Raw genomic sequence first — 18,326 nt, 5'->3', positions numbered from 1 at the left:
CATTCCCAGGGAGCCCTCTAGTCAGAGGTTTGTCGCAGCTGTGTTTCCAGGCGCAGAGGGAGGGTCAGGTCCAGCTGGGCTCAGTGAAAATTCGCTGTCTAAGCTGAGCTTTTCCTGTGGCTCTGCAGCAGATAAGCCCAACGCTGAAGGGACTGTAAAAGAAGTTATTACAGTCTGTCGCGGGTGTGGATGTAACAAACAGAGGTAGAGGGGTGATCCTCTGCCTTCCCCTTCTTTTTGGCATCAAAAAGGTAAAGCAACCATAGCTAAATAGGAAATGTAAGACTCGCCGGAACAGGAGCTCACAAACGCGTGTCCTGCTCTGTCGCCATCTTAGTTTGTTCCCGATTTCTGTTAATTTTTAATAAACAATATTTGATTGGAAATATTTGTACAATTATCATTATTCCAATGCATCTAAGAGCAAGGTTAGGATAATACTCTGTTCACTTTGAGAGCTCAATGTGGTGCGGTGGCCAAGAAATTAAATAGAATGTTAGGAATTATCAGGAAAGGAATGGAAAACAAAGATGAAAATGTTATAATGCCCTTGTATCACTCTATGATACGTCCACACTGCAAATACTATGTGTAATTCTGGACACTGTATCTCTTAAAAAAAAAAAAAAAAAGAGGTAGTGGAATTAGAAAAGATACAGAGAAGGATGATGAAAATGGCCCATCCAGGCTTCCTATCCGCAGGAACCATTATCTCTTCCTCTCTCTAAGAGAACCCACGTGACTATCCCAGGTTTTCTTGAAATCAGATAGTCTTTGTCTCCACCATCTCTACTGGGAGACTGTTTCACGCATCTACCACCCTTTCTATAAAAAAGTATTTCCTTAAATTACTCCTGAGCCCATCACCTCTTAACTTCATCCTATGCCCTCTCATTCCAGAGCTTCCTTTCAAATGAAAGAGACTTGCCTCATGTGCATGTACATCACCTAGGTATTTAAACATCTCTTATCATATCTCCCCTCTCCTGCCCTTCCTCCAAAGTATATAGATTGAGATCTTTACTTCTATCCCCTTACGCCTTATGACAAAGACCACACACCATTTTAGTAGACTTCCTCTGGACCAACTCCATCCTTTTTATATCTTTTTTAAGGTGCTGCCTCCAGAATTGTACACAATATTGTAAATGAGGTCTCACCAAAGTCTTATACAGGGCCTCAATTCCTCCTTTTTCCTACAGTCCTTATTTCTCCCTATGCACCCTAGCATCCTTCTAGCTTTCACTGTCACCTTTTCAACCTGTTTGACCACCTTAAGATCATTACATACAGTCACACCCGAGTCTCACTCTTCTGTTGTGCACTTAAGTTCTTCACCTCCTAAATTGTACTGTTCTCTCGGGTTTTTGCATCCGAAATCATGACCTTGTTTTTCTTAGCATTAAATTTTAGCTGCCAAATTTCAGACCAAGTTTCGCTAGGTCTTTCTTCATGTTATTCACACCATCCAGGATATCTGTTCTATTGCAGATTTTGGTATCATCTTCAAAGAGGCAAATCTTACCGGACAGCCCTGCAGCAAGGCCCAAGAACAGAACCTTGAGGCACACCACTGGTAACATCTTTTTCCTCAGACCAATCTCCATTGATTACTACCCTTCACTCAACCTGTTTTTGACCCAGCACTCAGTTTATTTATTAGACGTCTGTGTGGAACACTCTCAAAGGCTTTGCTAAAATCAAAATACACTGTATCTAGCGCACATCCTCCATCCTATTCTCTGGTCATTCAGTCAAAGAAATTGATCAGCTTTGTCTGACAAGACCTATCTCTAGTGAATCCATGTTGCCTCCGGTCCTATAATCCACAGGATTTCAGAAACTTCACCATTCTCTGTTTTAAAAGCATTTCCATTAATTTGCTTACCACAGAATTCAGACTTACCGGTCTATAATTCCCTACTTCTTTCTTAACTTCCATTTTTGTGGAGAGCGACCACATCCGCCCTTCTCCAGTTCTCCAGTACCACTCCTGACTAGAGACTCATTGAAAATGTCAGACAGCAGAGCCACCAGAACTTCCCTAAGTTTCTTCAGCACCCTCGGATGTACACCATCTAGTCTCATTGCTTTGTCTACTTTTATTTTAGCCTATTCTTATGTTCCAAAAAACTGAATTGACTTTTTCTTGTCAGAGGTGGTGACGGGGTAGAGGATTCTGTCATTAATGAATATAAGGATTATGTAATAATTTCTACTCTCTTTTGCTGTCTCATTTCCTGTTTCTTGTTTTGTTCATTCTTCACAGGACAAAGCCCTCTGCAGTTGCTAGGCACCCTGAAGACCTTCTGGGCAAAAGAAGAGATCGAGGAGGTGAGTTCTTGATTTGAAACAGATTCAAACCTAGAGGAGAGATGTGAATTGACAGCCTTCATCTAAAGCTTCCATATATTGTCTGCAGTTTCTGTAAACTGCTGCCTAAGGCTCCATTTTGTGAATAAAGGAGATTATTGTTTTATGTCTAGGGTTACCAGACATCCAGATTTCCATGGAAATTTCCTCCTTTAGAGGACATGTCCGGAGGTCCGGGCGGCTTTTCAAAACCCAGCACTTTGTCCGGGTTTTGAAAAGCTTCCCTTGAAATTGTGTTGAGCAAGAGGATTTAACCAGAGCAAGCAGCGGGGGCTAGGGAAAGATTAGGGGCAGGATTGGGGTGTAATGGGGCAGGGATGGGCGGGCATGGGGGTGGGTCTAGGGGTCCGAATTTTACAAATATAAAATCTGGCAACCCTATCTGTGTTTGGTAACTGTACTGACTATCTTGACATTCTGAATATGTAAAACTAGATGGTGACAGAAACTAGGACTGAATCTGTAGCCAAAATTTTCTTCTCAGTTTCAGCCAAGACTGGCACCCCCAAAAACAGCCCTCCACTGAAATCCCTTCCCCACAAAGTCCATCCCTCAAGCTGCCCACTCAACCATAAACTCCACCCTCCCTTTAGCATTAGGTCCTCTCCAAGCCTACCTTCAATCCTGTGGTAGTCTAGTAACTACTTTGGGACAGGAGCAATCCCGAAAGAACAGACAGAAGCAGGATGTTGAATTACCCAGTTTTCTGCACCGTTTGCCATATGTATGACTACCTCCCCTCTGGGAGGTGATCTTATGTATGCACTTGATGCAGGGAACTAGAGGGCCTGAAGAAACAAGTTAGAATCCTGGAAGGTAGAATACAGGAACTAGAAGCACTTCGAGCAGTGGAGGAGGAGGGCAGAGGGGCAGAAGACTTCAAGACAGAGGAAACCATTGAGGAAGAAGTTCGGGAGTTAGAGAAGTTCATCGAGGAAGCATACAGGGAGGCCATGGAAAATCACCAGAATCAGTGGAAAGATACACCTACAGTGAAGGAGGATCACCTGGAGGACAACCACAAGGAAGAAATGGATGACACAGTAGCGAGACCTGAAACAGCGGAGGGAACCCACAGGAAGATGAGTCAGGTGAAAGCCAATGCCAGGATGAGGGAAACTGGAAGTGCACAGAGGACACAGACCTGTGACTAGAGAGACAAGAAAAGATAGAGAGGACAGCAATCATTGTGGGGAACTCCATCATCAGACAGGTCAACAGCCACATAGCAGAAGGAAGACTATGAGGACCAGCGCAAGGTGTAGAAGTAGAAGGGACACTGGGAAGCAATGATCACAATATGATCCACTTCAACCTGGACACGGGGGCGAAACATCAATCCAAAACAAAGGCCACAGCACTGAACTTCCGAAAAGGGAATTACAAAGGGATGAGACTTATGGTGGGGAAGAAAGTTAAGAAGAGTATAAGCGCTGTAAAAACGCTGTAAAAACACTAGAGCAAGCATGGTCCCTTTTTAAGGACACAGTCACCAAGGTGCAAAATCTATATATACCGCGTATCAACAAGGGATCCAAGAGGAAAAAGAACAAACAACCGGCGTGGCTCACTGTAGCGGTGAAAGAAGCGATCAGAGACAAGAAGACTTCGTTTAAGGAATGGAAAAGGTCAAAAATGGACGAAAACTGGAAAAAGCGCAAATAACATCAAAGCAGGTGCCATAAGGCGGTAAGAGGGGCCAAAAGAGACTATGAGGAAAAAATAGCCAAGGAGGCAAAAAACTTCAAGCTGTTCTTTCGATATATTAAGGGGAAATGACCCGAGAAGGAAGCGGTGGGGCCATTGGATGACTATGGAATAAAGGGAGTGCTAAAAGAGGACAAAGCCATTGCTGACAAACTGAACATATTTTTTGTGTTTGTATTTACAGAAGAGGATATACACAACATATTGGAAGCCGACAGACTATACACAGGAAATGAAGACGGGAAACTGACTGGGTTGACGGTCAGTCTAGAAGAGGAACACAGGAAGATTGATAGGCTTAAAAATGATAAATCCCCTGGACCGGATGGCATCCGTCCAAGGATCATCAAGGAACTGAAAGAGACCGGAAAGTGGCGCATGTTACACTGATCTTCAAGAAACGTTCGAGGCTACAGACAAAACTACAGACTGGTGAGTTTGACCTCTTTACCGGGAAAGATGGTAGAGGCGCTGATAAAGGACTGCATCATTGACCACCTTGATGGACACGATCTGATAAGGACCAGCCAGCACGGCTTCAGCAAAGGAAGATCTTGCTTGACGAACTTGCTGCACTTCTTTGATGCAGATAGACAAGGATGTCCCGGCTGACATTGTATATCTGGATTTTCAGAAGGCGTTCGACAAGATCCCACATGAACGACTACTTTGAAAAATTGCGAGCCATGGAATTGAGGGTGAAATACTCGCGTGGATTAAAAACTGGTTGGCGGATAGGAAGCAGAGAATGGGGATAAATGGACAGTAGTTGGACTGGAAAAGCGTCACGAGTGGAGTGCCGCAGGGTTCGGTTCTTGGAACCATGCTCTTCAACATATTTATAAACAACCTGGAAATTGGAACGATGAGTAAGGTGATAAAATTTGCAGAAGATACAAAGTTATTCAGAGTAGTGAAGACGCAGAAGGATTGCAAAGACCTGCAACGTGACATAAACACGCTCGAGAAATGGGCTGCAACATGGTAAATGAGGTTTAACGTGGATAAATGTAAGGTGATGCATGTTGGTAACAAAAATCTTATACACAAATACAGGATGTCTGGTGCAGTACTTGGAGAAACCCCCCCAGGAAAGAGACTTGGGAGTACTAGTCGACAAGTTGATGAAGCCATCCGTGCAATGTGTGGCAGTGGCGAAAAGGGCAAATAGGATGCTAGGAATGATTAAGAAGGGGATGACGAACAGATAGGAGAAGGTTGTAATGCCGCTGTACGGGGCCATGTTAGACCCCCCCCCTGGAATACTGCATCCAGCACTGGTCGCCGTACTTGAAGGACACAATACTACTTGAAAGGGTCCAGAAAAGAGCGACTAAAATGTTTTAGGGCTGTAGGAGTTGTACAGTGAGAGATTAGAGAAACGGCCTCTTCTCCCTTGAAAAGAGGAGACTGAGAGGGGACATGATTGAAACATTCAAGATAATGAAGGGAATAGACTTGGTAGATAAAAACAGGTTGTTCACCCTCTCCAAGGTAGGGAAAACGAGACAGCGCACTCTAAAGTTAAAAGGGGATAGATTCCATACAAACGTAAGGAAGTTCTTCTTCACCCAAAGATTGGTGGAAAACTGGAACGCTCTTCCAGAGGCTGTTATAGGGGAAACACCCTCCAAGGATTCAAGACAAAGTTAGACAAGTTCCTGCTGAACCGGAACATACATAGGTAAGGCTAGGGCACTGGTCTTTGACCTGGGGGCTGCTGCGTGAGCGGACTGCTGGGCACGATGGACCACTGGTCTGACCCAGCAGCGTCAAATCTTATGTTCTCAAGTGTCAGTCGAATGGGGAGACATGCAGTATGTGACCAAATGCTAGAGATAAGGGGGGTGGGTGGACTATATAAGCCATGCCCCAGAGAATTGTTGAGAGAGTGAGACTGAACCCAAGTAACTTGCAAAGGAAACATCAAGTGAGAAGTTACCTGCCAGTGCGCCACGTGTAGTGGAGGAGCCATTGTTCTCATCAACTTTGATGCAGAGAAATATCAGAGACGAGGAAACAGTAGTGTCTACTAAGGATTTTCAATTAGTTTCAAGACACTTGCCCATGGATATAGTGGTTTTGGACCACAGCAAGGAGGACTAATGAGCTTATCAACTTAAAGAAAAAATTGTCCTTGCATTGGAAGAAGGATAACTAATGGGACAATTCCATGAGCCAGTGCCCATATTCTCTAGCTGTAAGAAATGCGAGACGAGCTTGTTCAAAACAAGGGAGAGAACTAGTAGCCAGCTTCATTTCTAGAGACCCACCATCTGGGGTTCCCTCTACAGCCAGAGATAATGTGGAACTGGAGCAGCCCCCCAACAAGTAACTGTGCTTTGTCCTCCTTCCACCAGGTCTCTAAGATGCCTCATCATTCAGTGCTATAACCCTCCTATTTTATTTTTTAGACTTCTAGCATTTGTATACAAACATTTCAAATTGTGTTTTTTCCTCATATCTACAGGCTGCTGAGAATATGACAAGGATAACGATATCTTTACTCTGCTTCCCTCTTAAACACTTTTGCTTTCTTTCACCATTTTTGAAACGTCTCTACTGAGACTCCCTAAATGTTCTGATTTAACAGTATCCTATAAGGATATTCCACACCGAACCATCTGTTCCTGGGTGACTGTCTACATCCCCCTCTTCCCCCCAAAATCTTAGTTTAAAAGCTGCTCTATCTCCTTTATAAACGTTAGCGCCAGCAGCCTGGTTCCATCCTGGTTAAGGTTGCGTCCATCCTTTTGTAATAGGATCCCCCTTTCCCAGAAGGTAGTCTAGTTCCTAACAAATCTAAATCCTCATCCCTAAACCATTGTTTCAACCACACATTGAGACTTCGGAGCTCTGCCCTCCCCTGAGCGTAGAGCTGGATGCATTTCTGAATATGCTACCCTGGAGGATCTGAATTTCAGCTTTCTACCTAAGAGTCTAAAGTTGGCTTCCAGAACCTCCCTCCCACATTTTCCTATGTCATTGGTACCTACTAGTGCTGCCCGATTCGTGAATCGAATCGATTCACTGGTTCATTTCTGGTGAATCGATTCAAATCGATTTGATTTTGAAGAAAATCGGACTTAACGATTCGTCGGCCCCCTTCTAGAGACCGTTCGGGCTTTCCATCTGCCACCGGAGTCCTTGCTTCTGATGCAACTTCCAGTTTTGCAAAACCGGAAGTTACATCCAAGCAAGGACTCCGGTGGCAGAGGAAAATCCCAAATGTGTATCTGCATGCAGATTGGCGGCAGCAAGGCTATCTTCTTCCCGGGCGTTAGTAGTTCTCCTCTCCTCCCTGGCCAGGCAAAAGCGGCGGTAGCGAATGCAATTCACTACCCTGCTGCTACTCCGGGCGTCTTCTCTCCATTCGGCTGCCCAAGCAGAAACAGAGAAAGGAAAATGGTAAAACCAGAGGACATAATTTGAGGTTGAGGGGGTGGTAGATTCAGGGGCAATGTTAGGAAATTCTACTTTACGGAGAGGGTGGTGGATGCCTGGAATGCTCTCCCGAGAGAGGTGGTGGAGAATAAAACTGTGACTGAGTTCAAAGAAGTGTGGGATGAACTCAGAGGCTCTAGAATCAGAAAATAATATTAAAAATTGAACTAAGGCCAGTACTGGGCAGATTTGCACGGTCTGTGTCTGAATATGGCCATTTGGTGGAGGATGGGCTGGGGAGGTTTTCAATGGCTGGGAAGGTGTAGATGGGCTGGAGTAGGTTTTAATGGAGATTTTGGCAGTAGGAACCCAAGTACAGTACTAGGTAGAGCTTTGGATTCTTGCCCAGAAATAGCTAAGAAGAAAAAATTTAAAAAATTTAAATTGAATCAGGTTGGGCAGACTGGATGAACCATTCGGGTCTTTATCTACTATGTTACTATGAGCTGACTCCTCCCAAGCTATCTAAAATCCTATCTAAATGACGCATGAGGTCTGCCACCTTTGCACCAGGCAGGCAAGTGACCAGGCGATCCTTATGCCCACCAGCCACCCTACTATCTACATGCCTAATGATTGAATCGCCAACTATAACAGCTGTCCTAACCTTTCCCTCTTGAGTAGAAGCACCTGGAGAGACATCCTCGGTGCGAGAGGATATTGCATCCCCAGGTAAGTAGGTCCTGGCTACAGCATTATTTCCTTCTTCACCAGAGTGATGCTTGCTTTCTAGGAGACCTCTCTCCTCCAAGGCAGCACAGGGGCTACCAGACTGGAGGTGGGGCTTCACTGCAACATTCCTGTAGGTATCCTCTATGTACCTCTCTTTCTTCCTCAGCTCCTCCAAGTCTGCTATTCTACTACTACTACTACTACTACTACTACTACTACTACTACTACTATTTATTATTTCTATAGTGCTGAAAAGGCATATGCAGCACTGTACATTTTAACATACAATAGACAGTTCCTGCTCAGAAGAGCTTACAATCTAATTTAGACAGGACATTACAGGGTTGGGGAGATTATGGTAGAGGAAATGATAGAGTGAATATAGGTATCTGACAGCAGTGAGTGGGAGTTAAGAGTTGAAAGCAGTTTCCAAAAAGTGGGCCTTTAGCTTGGATTTGAACACTGCTAGGGATGGAACACGATGTATTCTATCCTCAAGGGAACATACTCGTTCTCTGAGAGCTAGTAGTTCTTTGCAGCGAGCACACACATATAACTTTTCATCAACCGTGAGAAAATCATACTCACTCAGTGCAAAAGACTAGAAAGCACCCCTCTTGCTGCTGGACTACTATTTGCATCTTATTATTGAGCTGATTAGTTAATTAATTAAACTTTATTAAGCTACTAGGAATATATTAGACTAGTATATAGAGCCTTAGGATTATATTATATGCTTTATTTAGTGTTTGTTTCTTAGAGAACCTTAGGATTATATTGTATGTTTATTTAGGGCTCCTTTTACTGCGGTGTGCTAGGGCTTTAACGCGCGGAATAGCACGCGTTACATTGCTGCGCGCGCTAGACCTTAACACCAGCATTGAGCTGGCTTTAGTTCTAGAAGCGTAGCGTGCGGTAATTTCCTGCGTGCGCTAAAAACGCTAATGCACCTTAGTAAAAGGAGCCCTTAGTGTTTGATTTTTAGCAGATAATGAAATAGAGAGGTTAGAGCTCGTCAGCTTGGAAAAGAGATGGCTGAGGGAAGATATGATTGAAGTCTATAAAATCCTCAGTGGTGTAGAACGGGTACAAGTGGATTGATTTTTTTACTGCATCAAGATTTACAGAGATAGGGGACACATGATGAAGTTACAGAGTAATACTTTTTATTTATTTATTTAAAGAACTTATCTGCTTATTTTCAAGCATTTGGTCAGATAGTCTGGAAGGATGTTATATATCCCTAGATGAATTATTTTCAAAATCTTATACTGTACCTGATGATAGATTGGCAACCAATGTAATTTCTTTAAAATTGGTGTAATATGTTCATACCGTGCTGCTCCCGTTAATACTTGTGCCATGGAATTTTGTTTAATTTTAAAACCAATAGGAAGAAACATTTTTTCACTTTGAGAATAGTTAAGTCCTGGAGCGCATTACCAGAGGATGTGGTAAGAACAGTTAAAGTAGCTGGTTTTAAAAAAGAACATAAGAATAGCCTTACTGAGTCAGCCCAATGGTTCATCAAGCCCAGTAGCCTGTTCTCACGGTGGCCAATCTAGGTTTCAAGTTTATTAGATGGCTTGATTAACCGCCTTAAACAAAGTTTCTAAGCGGTGTACATTTAAAAAGTTACATAGATTGGGTAACAAAACAGTCCATACAATTAATAAATAAACTTATTGTGCTAAAAATTAACATTGTTAAACACAAGGTAAGGAGGGATGAAATACAATTTGTAAAGTAAAGAGGAGACATCAAAGGAAAATACAAAAGGGTAATAAGACATTTGAGGGGAATAAAATAAACAATACAATAAGATAAAAGATTAACTTGCAAATGCATCTCTAAAAAGGAAAGTTTTTAACTCGTTTTTAAATTTTACAAACTCTTTCTCCTCCCGTAAAAACATAGGGAGGGCGTTCCATGTCTGCGGTGCCGTACAAGAGAAGATAAATTGTCTCCTTGTATTGATAATTTTTAGAGAGGGAATAGATAAAAGATTTTGTTCGCTAGATCTCAAGGTTCTCTTTGCAGAATAAGGGATAAGTAATCTAAATAAAAATGCTGGGGTCTTATTATATAAAGTTTGAAAAATAATTGTACATAATTTATGAGTAATTCTATGCATAACAGAAAGCCAGTGAGCCTTTTTAAGGAGTGGTGTTAAATGATCAAACTTTTTGGATTTAGTTATTAATTTAATTGATGCATTCTGAATAATTTGTAGTCGTTTTATTTCTTGTAAAGCAATTCCTTTAAATAGGGAATTACAATAATCGATTTTAGATATCACCAGAGAATGAATAAGTATATTTAGTGCTTTAGGACAGAGAAATTTAGAAATAGAACGAATTTTCCGCAATCTGTAAAAGGTTACTAGTACCTGACCAAATCCCAAAGAGTAGCAACATTCCATGCTGTTGATCCAGGGCAAGCAGAGGCTTACCTCATGTCTTAATAACAGACTATGGAGTTTTCCTCCAGGAATTTGTACAAACCTTTCTTAAAACCAGCTACGCTCTCTGCTTTTATCACAACTTTGGCAACGAGTTCCAGAGCTTAACTATTCTCTGAGTGAAAAAATATTTCCTCCTATTGGTTTTAAAAGTATTTCCCTGCAATTTCATCGAGTGTCCCTAGTCTTTGTAATTTTTGATGGAGTGAAAAATTGATCCACTTGTATCTGTTCTACTCCACTCAGGATTTTGTAGATTTCAATCATATCTCCCCTTAGCCTTCTCTTTTTCAAGCTGAAGAACCCTAACCTTTTTAGTATTTCCTCATACGAGAGGAGTTCCATCCCCTTTGTCATTTTGGTCATTCTTCTTTGAACCTTTTCTAGTGCTGCTATATCTTTCTTGAGATAAGGAGACCAGAATTGAACGCAATACTCCAGGTAAAGTTGCATCATGGAGTGATAGAGGCATCTAATATAATAAAATGCTAGGCCGCGCATGCGCACTAAAAAAAACGTGTTCCCTGATCCGTCCCGAAAACACGAGTGCGCATGCGCACGTTTTACGTCATCACCTACTCTCCACCTCGCGCCACCTATCACTGTCATCACCTGCTCTCCACCGATCACTGTTCCTCCTGCACCATGCCACGCCAGGCATGTCCGCAGCCGGCCTCGAGCTCCTGGGGGCCGGCGGCGCTGTGCTGAGGTCCCGCCTCCCGCTTCCGCACTACACGGCGCCGCCAGACCCGGCCCTACACTGAGATCCGCGATCGGGTTGCCATGGAAACCCCGCCGCAGCCTCGCAGCTAGGTAGGGGGACAACAATCGCGCTTATGTTCAAGCCGCCGCCACGACTCCCCTCTCGAACCGCACCAGGATCGAGAGAGGAGCTGCGGCGGGGGCTTGAGCATAAGAGCCATTGTTGTCCCCCTACCTAGCCGCGAGGCTGCGGCGGCCTTCCTCACCCGGCTCACATTGAATCCAAGTAAACAACCGGGGCTGCCTAAAGAAACAAAGTTTCACGGTGCTTGGCCCGCAAAACAATTCCTGCCGTTGCCGAAATTTGGCCCACCGTTCCTTCCCTTCCTCTATCAGGTACAGTTCAGCTCCGCCTATGTTAAAAGGAGCCGCTTTGAAATTGGAGCCCTGCCGCCACCGTAACACATTCCCTCTGCCGCGGTCCCATATGTCAGAGAAGGGGCGGGACCAAGGCAGAGGGGAACGTGCTACAGCAGTGGCAGGCCTCCGATTTCGACGCGGCTCCTTTTAACATTGGTGGATTCACTGCACCTGATGGAGGGAGGGAAGGAAAGGTGGTTGGGCGCTGTTGAGCCCCTCTTTAGCCTTAGACCCTCTCCTAACTGCTCCCTCCTGTCTCAGACCACTGGAGCACCTGATGGAGGGAGGGAAGGAAAGGTGGTTGTGTGCTGTTGAGCCCCTCTTTGCCCTCAGACCTTCTCCTAACTGCTCCCTCCTGTCTCAGACCACTGGGGGGAGGTGCCTGTCTTCAGCTGCAGGGATGGAGGGAGGGAAGAAGAAAGAAGGGGACCTGGCAAGCGAGTTATCAAAAGCCAACCATAGCCTGGGACCCCTACATGATATGAATAATGACCAGACAACAAAAGGTAAGAAAAATAATTTTATTTTCTGTTTTGTGATTACAATATGTCAGATTTGAAATGTGTCTTGAGGGAGGCTTCCGCTGCGGCTTTGGACAGAGGGGTACCATTTTCGTGGGAGCCGGCCTTCGGAGAGGCTTGGGACACGGGGACGGATGTGGGAGGGGCTGCCGCTGCGAAGGGCTTTGGTGGGGGAGCCAGCCAGACCACAAGTGTGGGGACGTTGTAAGCGCAGATTGGTCAAGGAGCCGCCGCTGCTGAAGCTTTGAAATTGCTCTCCCACCGTCACTCCCTCCCGCCCCGGCTCTGCCTCTGCCCCTGCCCAGGTTCAAAAGCAGGAGACATCTAGCATCCGTTAATCTAACGGGCTTAAACACTAGTTATAATATATTTAGTCTTGTTAACTATCCCTTTTAAAATAATTCCTAGCATCTTGTTTGCGTTTTTGGCTGCCACCACACATTTGGTGGAAGGTTTCATTGTATTGTCTACAATGACACCCAGATCCCTTTCTTGGGCGCTAATCCCCAAGGTGGATCCTAGCATCCGGTAACTGTGGTTATTCTTCCTAATATACGTGATTTTGCATTTGTCCACATTTAATTTCATTCGCCATTTGGATACTAAGTCTTCCAATTTCCTAAGGTCTGCCTGCAATGTTTCACAGTCCGCATGCATTTTAACAACTTTGAACAGTTTAGTGTCATCTGCAAATTTAATTACCTCACTCATCGTTCCAATTTCCAGATCGTTTATAAATAAGTTAAATAGCACCGGTCCCAGTACAGGTCCCTGTGGCACTCCACTGTTTACTCTCCTCCATTGAGAGAAATGACCATTTAAACCTACCCTCTGTTTTCTATCCAATAACCAATTCCTAATTCACAACTGGACTTTGCCTCCTATCCCATGACTCTTTAATTTTCTCATGAGCCTCTCAGGAGTAACTTTGTCAAAAGCTTTCTGAAAATCTAGATACACTATATCAATCGGCATACCTTTATCCAAATGTGTATACAAACCTTCAAAGAAGTCAAGCAAATTGGTAAGGCAAGATCTCCCTCGACTGAACCCATGCTGACTCCATCTCATTAAATCTTGTTTGTCTACCTGTTCCACAATTTTATTTTTTATAATTGTTTCCACCATTTTGCCCGGTACTGAAATCAGGCTTACCGGTCTGTAATTTCCCGGATCTCCCGTGGAACCTTTTTTAAAAATCGGCGTAACATTGGCCCCCTACAATCTTCAGGTAATAATAATTTATTTTGTATACCGCCATACCCAAGGAGTTCTAGGCGGTTCACAACAGATAGATGAATTACATACAGTGTGATTGAAAAAAGAAGAACATAACAAGGCAATCGTAGGGTCAAACTAGTTTACATTAACAATTTAGGTGAGGGAAGGGCTAAATACAGAGCACATACAGTGTGTACTGTAAGAGGATACAATTGAATTTATGAGAAGGGAGAACAAAGCATATTAGATGAAAGGGGGGAGCAACAATCAGAAGGGTGGGGGGGAGGAGGCGGAAAGGTTACAGATCACTAATAGCAGGTCAGCAATTTCATGTTTGAGTTCCTTTAGTAATGTGGGATGCAGGGCCGCCATCAGAAATTTCTGGGCTCCTTACTGAGCAATCCTATTGGGCCCTCCACGCACCCCTTCCCCCCCGACCCCCCCCTTCTTCCATGGGCCGAATACACACATACTTTTCTCTGTCGCCGCACTCTTTGACCAAAAGATTTGTAAGCCTGCAACCACGTCAAGGTAGACTCTTTCAGCAGGGCCCTAACCTAACCTAAACTAAACAAAATCTATACCTATCTATTCTAAACTAACATATGTCTAATACTGAACTAATAACAAACTAACAAACATCTGCATAATAAATAACTAATAAATCATAGTGCTAGTAGCTATAATTCACTTTTGAATGTAAAATCTCAGTTAAGGATTTCTTTTGACCTTTGTAGGCCAGAAGTAGATCACAATTGCACAATATTTTTTGTAACAAGTATTAAATGTGTTTTTATAAATACTGTAAGCTTAATAAATATATCAGAAAAAACTACACATCTGAGCGCATATCTAAACATACACATCTGTATGATCCCATCCTCCTCAGCTTGCCTATAGCTGCATCATGCATGTTAAAAATGTACGATATGTTGATATGTGCACCTTCCTTCCTTCCCATCCATCCTCCTCAGCCTGTCCTTAAACATCCACAGCTGCATGTTAATGATGATGTATATGTTATGATGATAAATAAGTGCATATGAGCACATCATTAACATGCAGCTATTAATGAATATATAATGATGTTATGAGTGTGCACCTCTTCCTTCCCATCCTCCTCAGCATGTCACATACAGCATGTTACATTACACAGACTTTGTGTAATGTAACATGCTGTATGTGACATGCTAAGGAGGATGGGAAGGAAGAGGTGCACACTCATAACATCATTATATATTCATGAATCAATCTGATAATCATCACCACCAGGCTGTGTGTGTTATGGGATGGAGGAAGAAAGGTGCATGTTTAAATTGATCACTGCCTTACTAGTTCTGCAGCTCCTCGTGCTGCTCCTCTCGTCCTGTCCTCCTAGAGACGTGGTGACATCATCCGGCCGACCCGCTCTCGCAGATTCAGTAGCAGGCAAGTGATGTGTCTCCTGATTGGCTAGGCACCCTAAGCCCAAGCCAATCGGAGTGGAGAGAGGGCGGGCCTTGGTGAAGGAGTCAGGAGACGAGAGGCACGCACCTAGTATATTGCTGGCTGTGGCCGCGGGCGAGGTAGACGGATCCACTTTTGTCCGGGGGGGTGCTATCAGGAAATCGGCAGGGGACAAAAAAAGTATGACAGCAGTGTTTATTGTTTATTGTTGTGCACAGCAGAAGCATAATACAGGAATTTATGCTATGGTGGCCTAGGACAGTGTTCTTCAACCTTTTTACACCCGTGGACCGGCAGAAAAAACAGAATTATTTTGTGGACCGACAAATTACTAGGACTAAAATTTAAAAACCCCGTTTCTACCCCATCTCTGTGAGCTCGGTCCCCACAAATCATCTGATCCCATCCACACAAGTCTCAGTTATGATTTTATATTGAATGTATTTTATTAAAGTATAAAAAGAAACAATATTCTGTACAATTGTCATTTATAAATACAAATAATTCAGAGCAAGGATCAACAAAACCCCTGTCTCCCCTCCCCTTCACATATATCCCCTCTACTATCAAGAAAACTGAACAAGCCAAATTATTACAGAATGCTACACAGAAATATCATGCTAACAGAATACTGCAGTCACACATGACAGGAATAGTTTTAGGGGAATGCAACTAGGGCAACTGCCCCCTGGTCAGAGAGCGCCCTAAGCCAGCTAGAAGCTAAAGAAGCACTGCCTGGGTTTTGCAGTCCCCAGTTATGTCTAACACCAGCTCTAGCAGGATATATATTTCAAATCTGATATATTCTAATCATAAAATAGAAATAAAATTATTTTTTTCTACCTTTTGTCATCTCTGGTTTCTGCTTTCAATCTTCTTTTCACTCTCTTCCTTCCTGCGCCTGCCCTCTCTGTCTCTTCAATCCAGCATCTGCCCCTTCCATCCACTGTCTGTCCTCTCCCCCTTCCATATGGTATCTGTCTTCTTTCTATGCCCCTCTCCCCTTTCCATCCAGCTTGTGCCCCCTCTCTCCTTTTTACATGATTCATTCCAGCTTCACTGCTCTCTTCATTTTTATCTCTCCTACACCAGATCTATCATCGTTGTCCCTCTCTGCTTATTTTTCTGCTGACCCCTTCCTATCATCAATCTCTCTACTTTCTCATGCCTGTGTCTCCCCTTCCCCTCCTCTAATCTCTCTGCCAGCTGTTTCCTTCCTTTTTTCATTCTCCCTTCCCTCCTCCTCCTGTCCAGCAGTAACTCTCTTCCCTTCCTCCCCTCCCAGCAGCATCTCTCCTTCTCCCTCTCCAGTAGCAGCTGTCCCTTTTTTTTTCCCTTGCCCACAAGTTTCCCTCCAGGTTCAGTAGCAGCTGTCCCTTTTTTTCCCTTGCCCAGCAGCTTCCCAGACTCCTTTCCCTCCTCCCCTCCCAGCAGCATCTCTCCTTCTCCTTCCCTCCAGGTCCAGTAGCAGCTGTCCCTTTTTTTCCCTTGCCCAGCAGCTTCCCAGATTCCTTTCCCTCCTCCCCTCCCAGCAACATCTATCCTTCTCCCTCTCCAGTAGCAGCTGTCCCTGTTTCCCCTTGCCCAGCAGCTTCCCAGACTCCAATAGTGTCTTTCTCCCCTCCCAGCAGCTCTCCTTACTTCCCAGCGCAGCGATTCAGGAAGGCAGTCTCGGGTCCTTTGTTGGGTCGCGCTGCCTCTGAGGAAAGAGGAAGTTGCATCATCAGAGGCAGCCGCGACTCAGCAAAAGCCCCGAGGCAGCCTTCATGAATCGCTGCGCTGGGAAGTAAAGGAGAGCTGCAGAGAGGGGAGAAAGCCACTGTCGGAGGCTCCCCAAGATCTCTCCGGCCCAGCGCAGACTTCAGCTGTTGATCTTGCTGGCCCTGTGCGGACCGGAGGGAAATTGAAGGGAGTCAATCTTGCCGGCCCTGCGCAGACCGGCAAAAATTTCCTGCGGACCGGCGGTTGAAGAACTGTGGCCTAGGACCCTGGGTGAGCCCGGGCCCCCTGTCAGCTCCGGGCCCCTGGATGCAGGACTGGTAGTACTGCCCTGATGGCGGCCCTGGTGGGATGTATACCATCCGGTCCAGATAATTTATCCCTTTTAACTTTTTCTTTCAGTTCCTCCTCATCATCACCCTAGCATACCATTTCCTGTTCTGCTAGATCTCTTACATCTTCTTTTGTAAAGACCAAAGCAAAGAATTTAGGCTCTCCACTATGACTTTGGACAACTTCCTGGAGGAAAAGTCCGTAGTTTGCTATTAAGACAGACATGGGACGGTAGCATGGAATGTTGCTATTATTTGGGTTTTTAAGAACACCAGTAACTGGGTCTCAAAACATTCTGGGTCTCAAAACATTCTGTCCATATATGAAATCAATATAAAGTCAGTAGGCAAATGAATGATTAACATAGAACCAATATTCCTTCAAAAGATGTTATTTCACTTAATTGGAACTACTTGCTGTACCTTATAAACCTACTCAAAGCATATTTTATGTAACTCTTATTCACTGTTGAAAACACTCTCACCAAATCAATTCAGCTCTTGAAGGTGGGTATATCATAAGGCAATTGAGGATCAGTGGTGATTACCACAGAAGATAAATGTTGCCATTCTCTTATTTTCCAACCTAGTTGATAGAGATGAAGTACCAACAAAGTATTAACAGTTGTTGAGTAGTAAAACACACTGGCCATAGTTGTGAATGTATAATATTAGTATCAGTTGATTAATGTAAGGAACAGGAAGGAGGTGTGAGTATACATGATTAAAGCAATGGTCACAGGATGTTATAGAAGGTCTTATGATTTGACCCTCAATTTCCTTATGATATACCCACCTCAGTGTTCTCCTTAGCATCTTATAACTGGGTGCTCCTCCTGAGCACCCGGCAGTCATCTCGGTGCGGTGATTTAGGGCAGTTTGGGTCCTCGCGTTCCAGGCATTTTTCTCTCTAACTGACCCATCTCCCTCACCTTCGTGGTTACCTTTCTGATGTTTTCTTTATCAAATGGGCTCTGGCATCAACGGCAAATGTTATCTTGCAAGCGGTGCTTGGCCCAAAGCTTCCACTCTGATGCAGCTTCCTGTTTCTGCCTTAGAGGCTTGTGTCAGAGGGGAAGCCTTGGGCCAAGCACCGCTTGCAAGATAACATTTGCTGTTGATGCCAGGGCTCGTTTGACAAAGAAAACATCGGAAAAGTGACCCGAGAAGGTGAGGGGAAGGGAGGGAGATGGGCCAACTAGGGGGAAAAGTTAAGTGGGCAGATGATGGAAGTGGGGAGAAGGGGGGGAGAGAGAAGGAGATGAGGGCAGATGATGGAAATGGGGAGAAGGGAGAGGGAGAAGAGGG

At 44.2% G+C, this 18,326-nt stretch overlaps 1 protein-coding gene across 2 annotated transcripts in view; it reads left to right on the top strand.

Moving 5' to 3' along the window:
* EXD3 (exonuclease 3'-5' domain containing 3) overlaps positions 1-18,326 on the top strand; it is a 411,655-nt gene that overhangs the window by 56,358 nt on the left and 336,971 nt on the right. For both annotated transcript variants that reach the window (XR_004540939.1, XM_033961769.1), the window contains exon 3: positions 2,270-2,334. Coding sequence is in view for 1 of the 2 variants with exons in the window: in XM_033961769.1 (XP_033817660.1) it covers positions 2,270-2,334 (65 nt within the window). In the remaining variant the exon portion in view is untranslated. The remainder of the gene's footprint in view (positions 1-2,269; positions 2,335-18,326) is intronic.

The sequence above is a fragment of the Geotrypetes seraphini genome, chromosome 10 (assembly GCF_902459505.1).
Source record: "Geotrypetes seraphini chromosome 10, aGeoSer1.1, whole genome shotgun sequence".
Lineage (NCBI taxonomy): Eukaryota > Metazoa > Chordata > Amphibia > Gymnophiona > Dermophiidae > Geotrypetes > Geotrypetes seraphini.
Note: the sequence above shows the minus strand (reverse complement) of the source record. Positions and strands in the feature narration are given on the sequence as shown.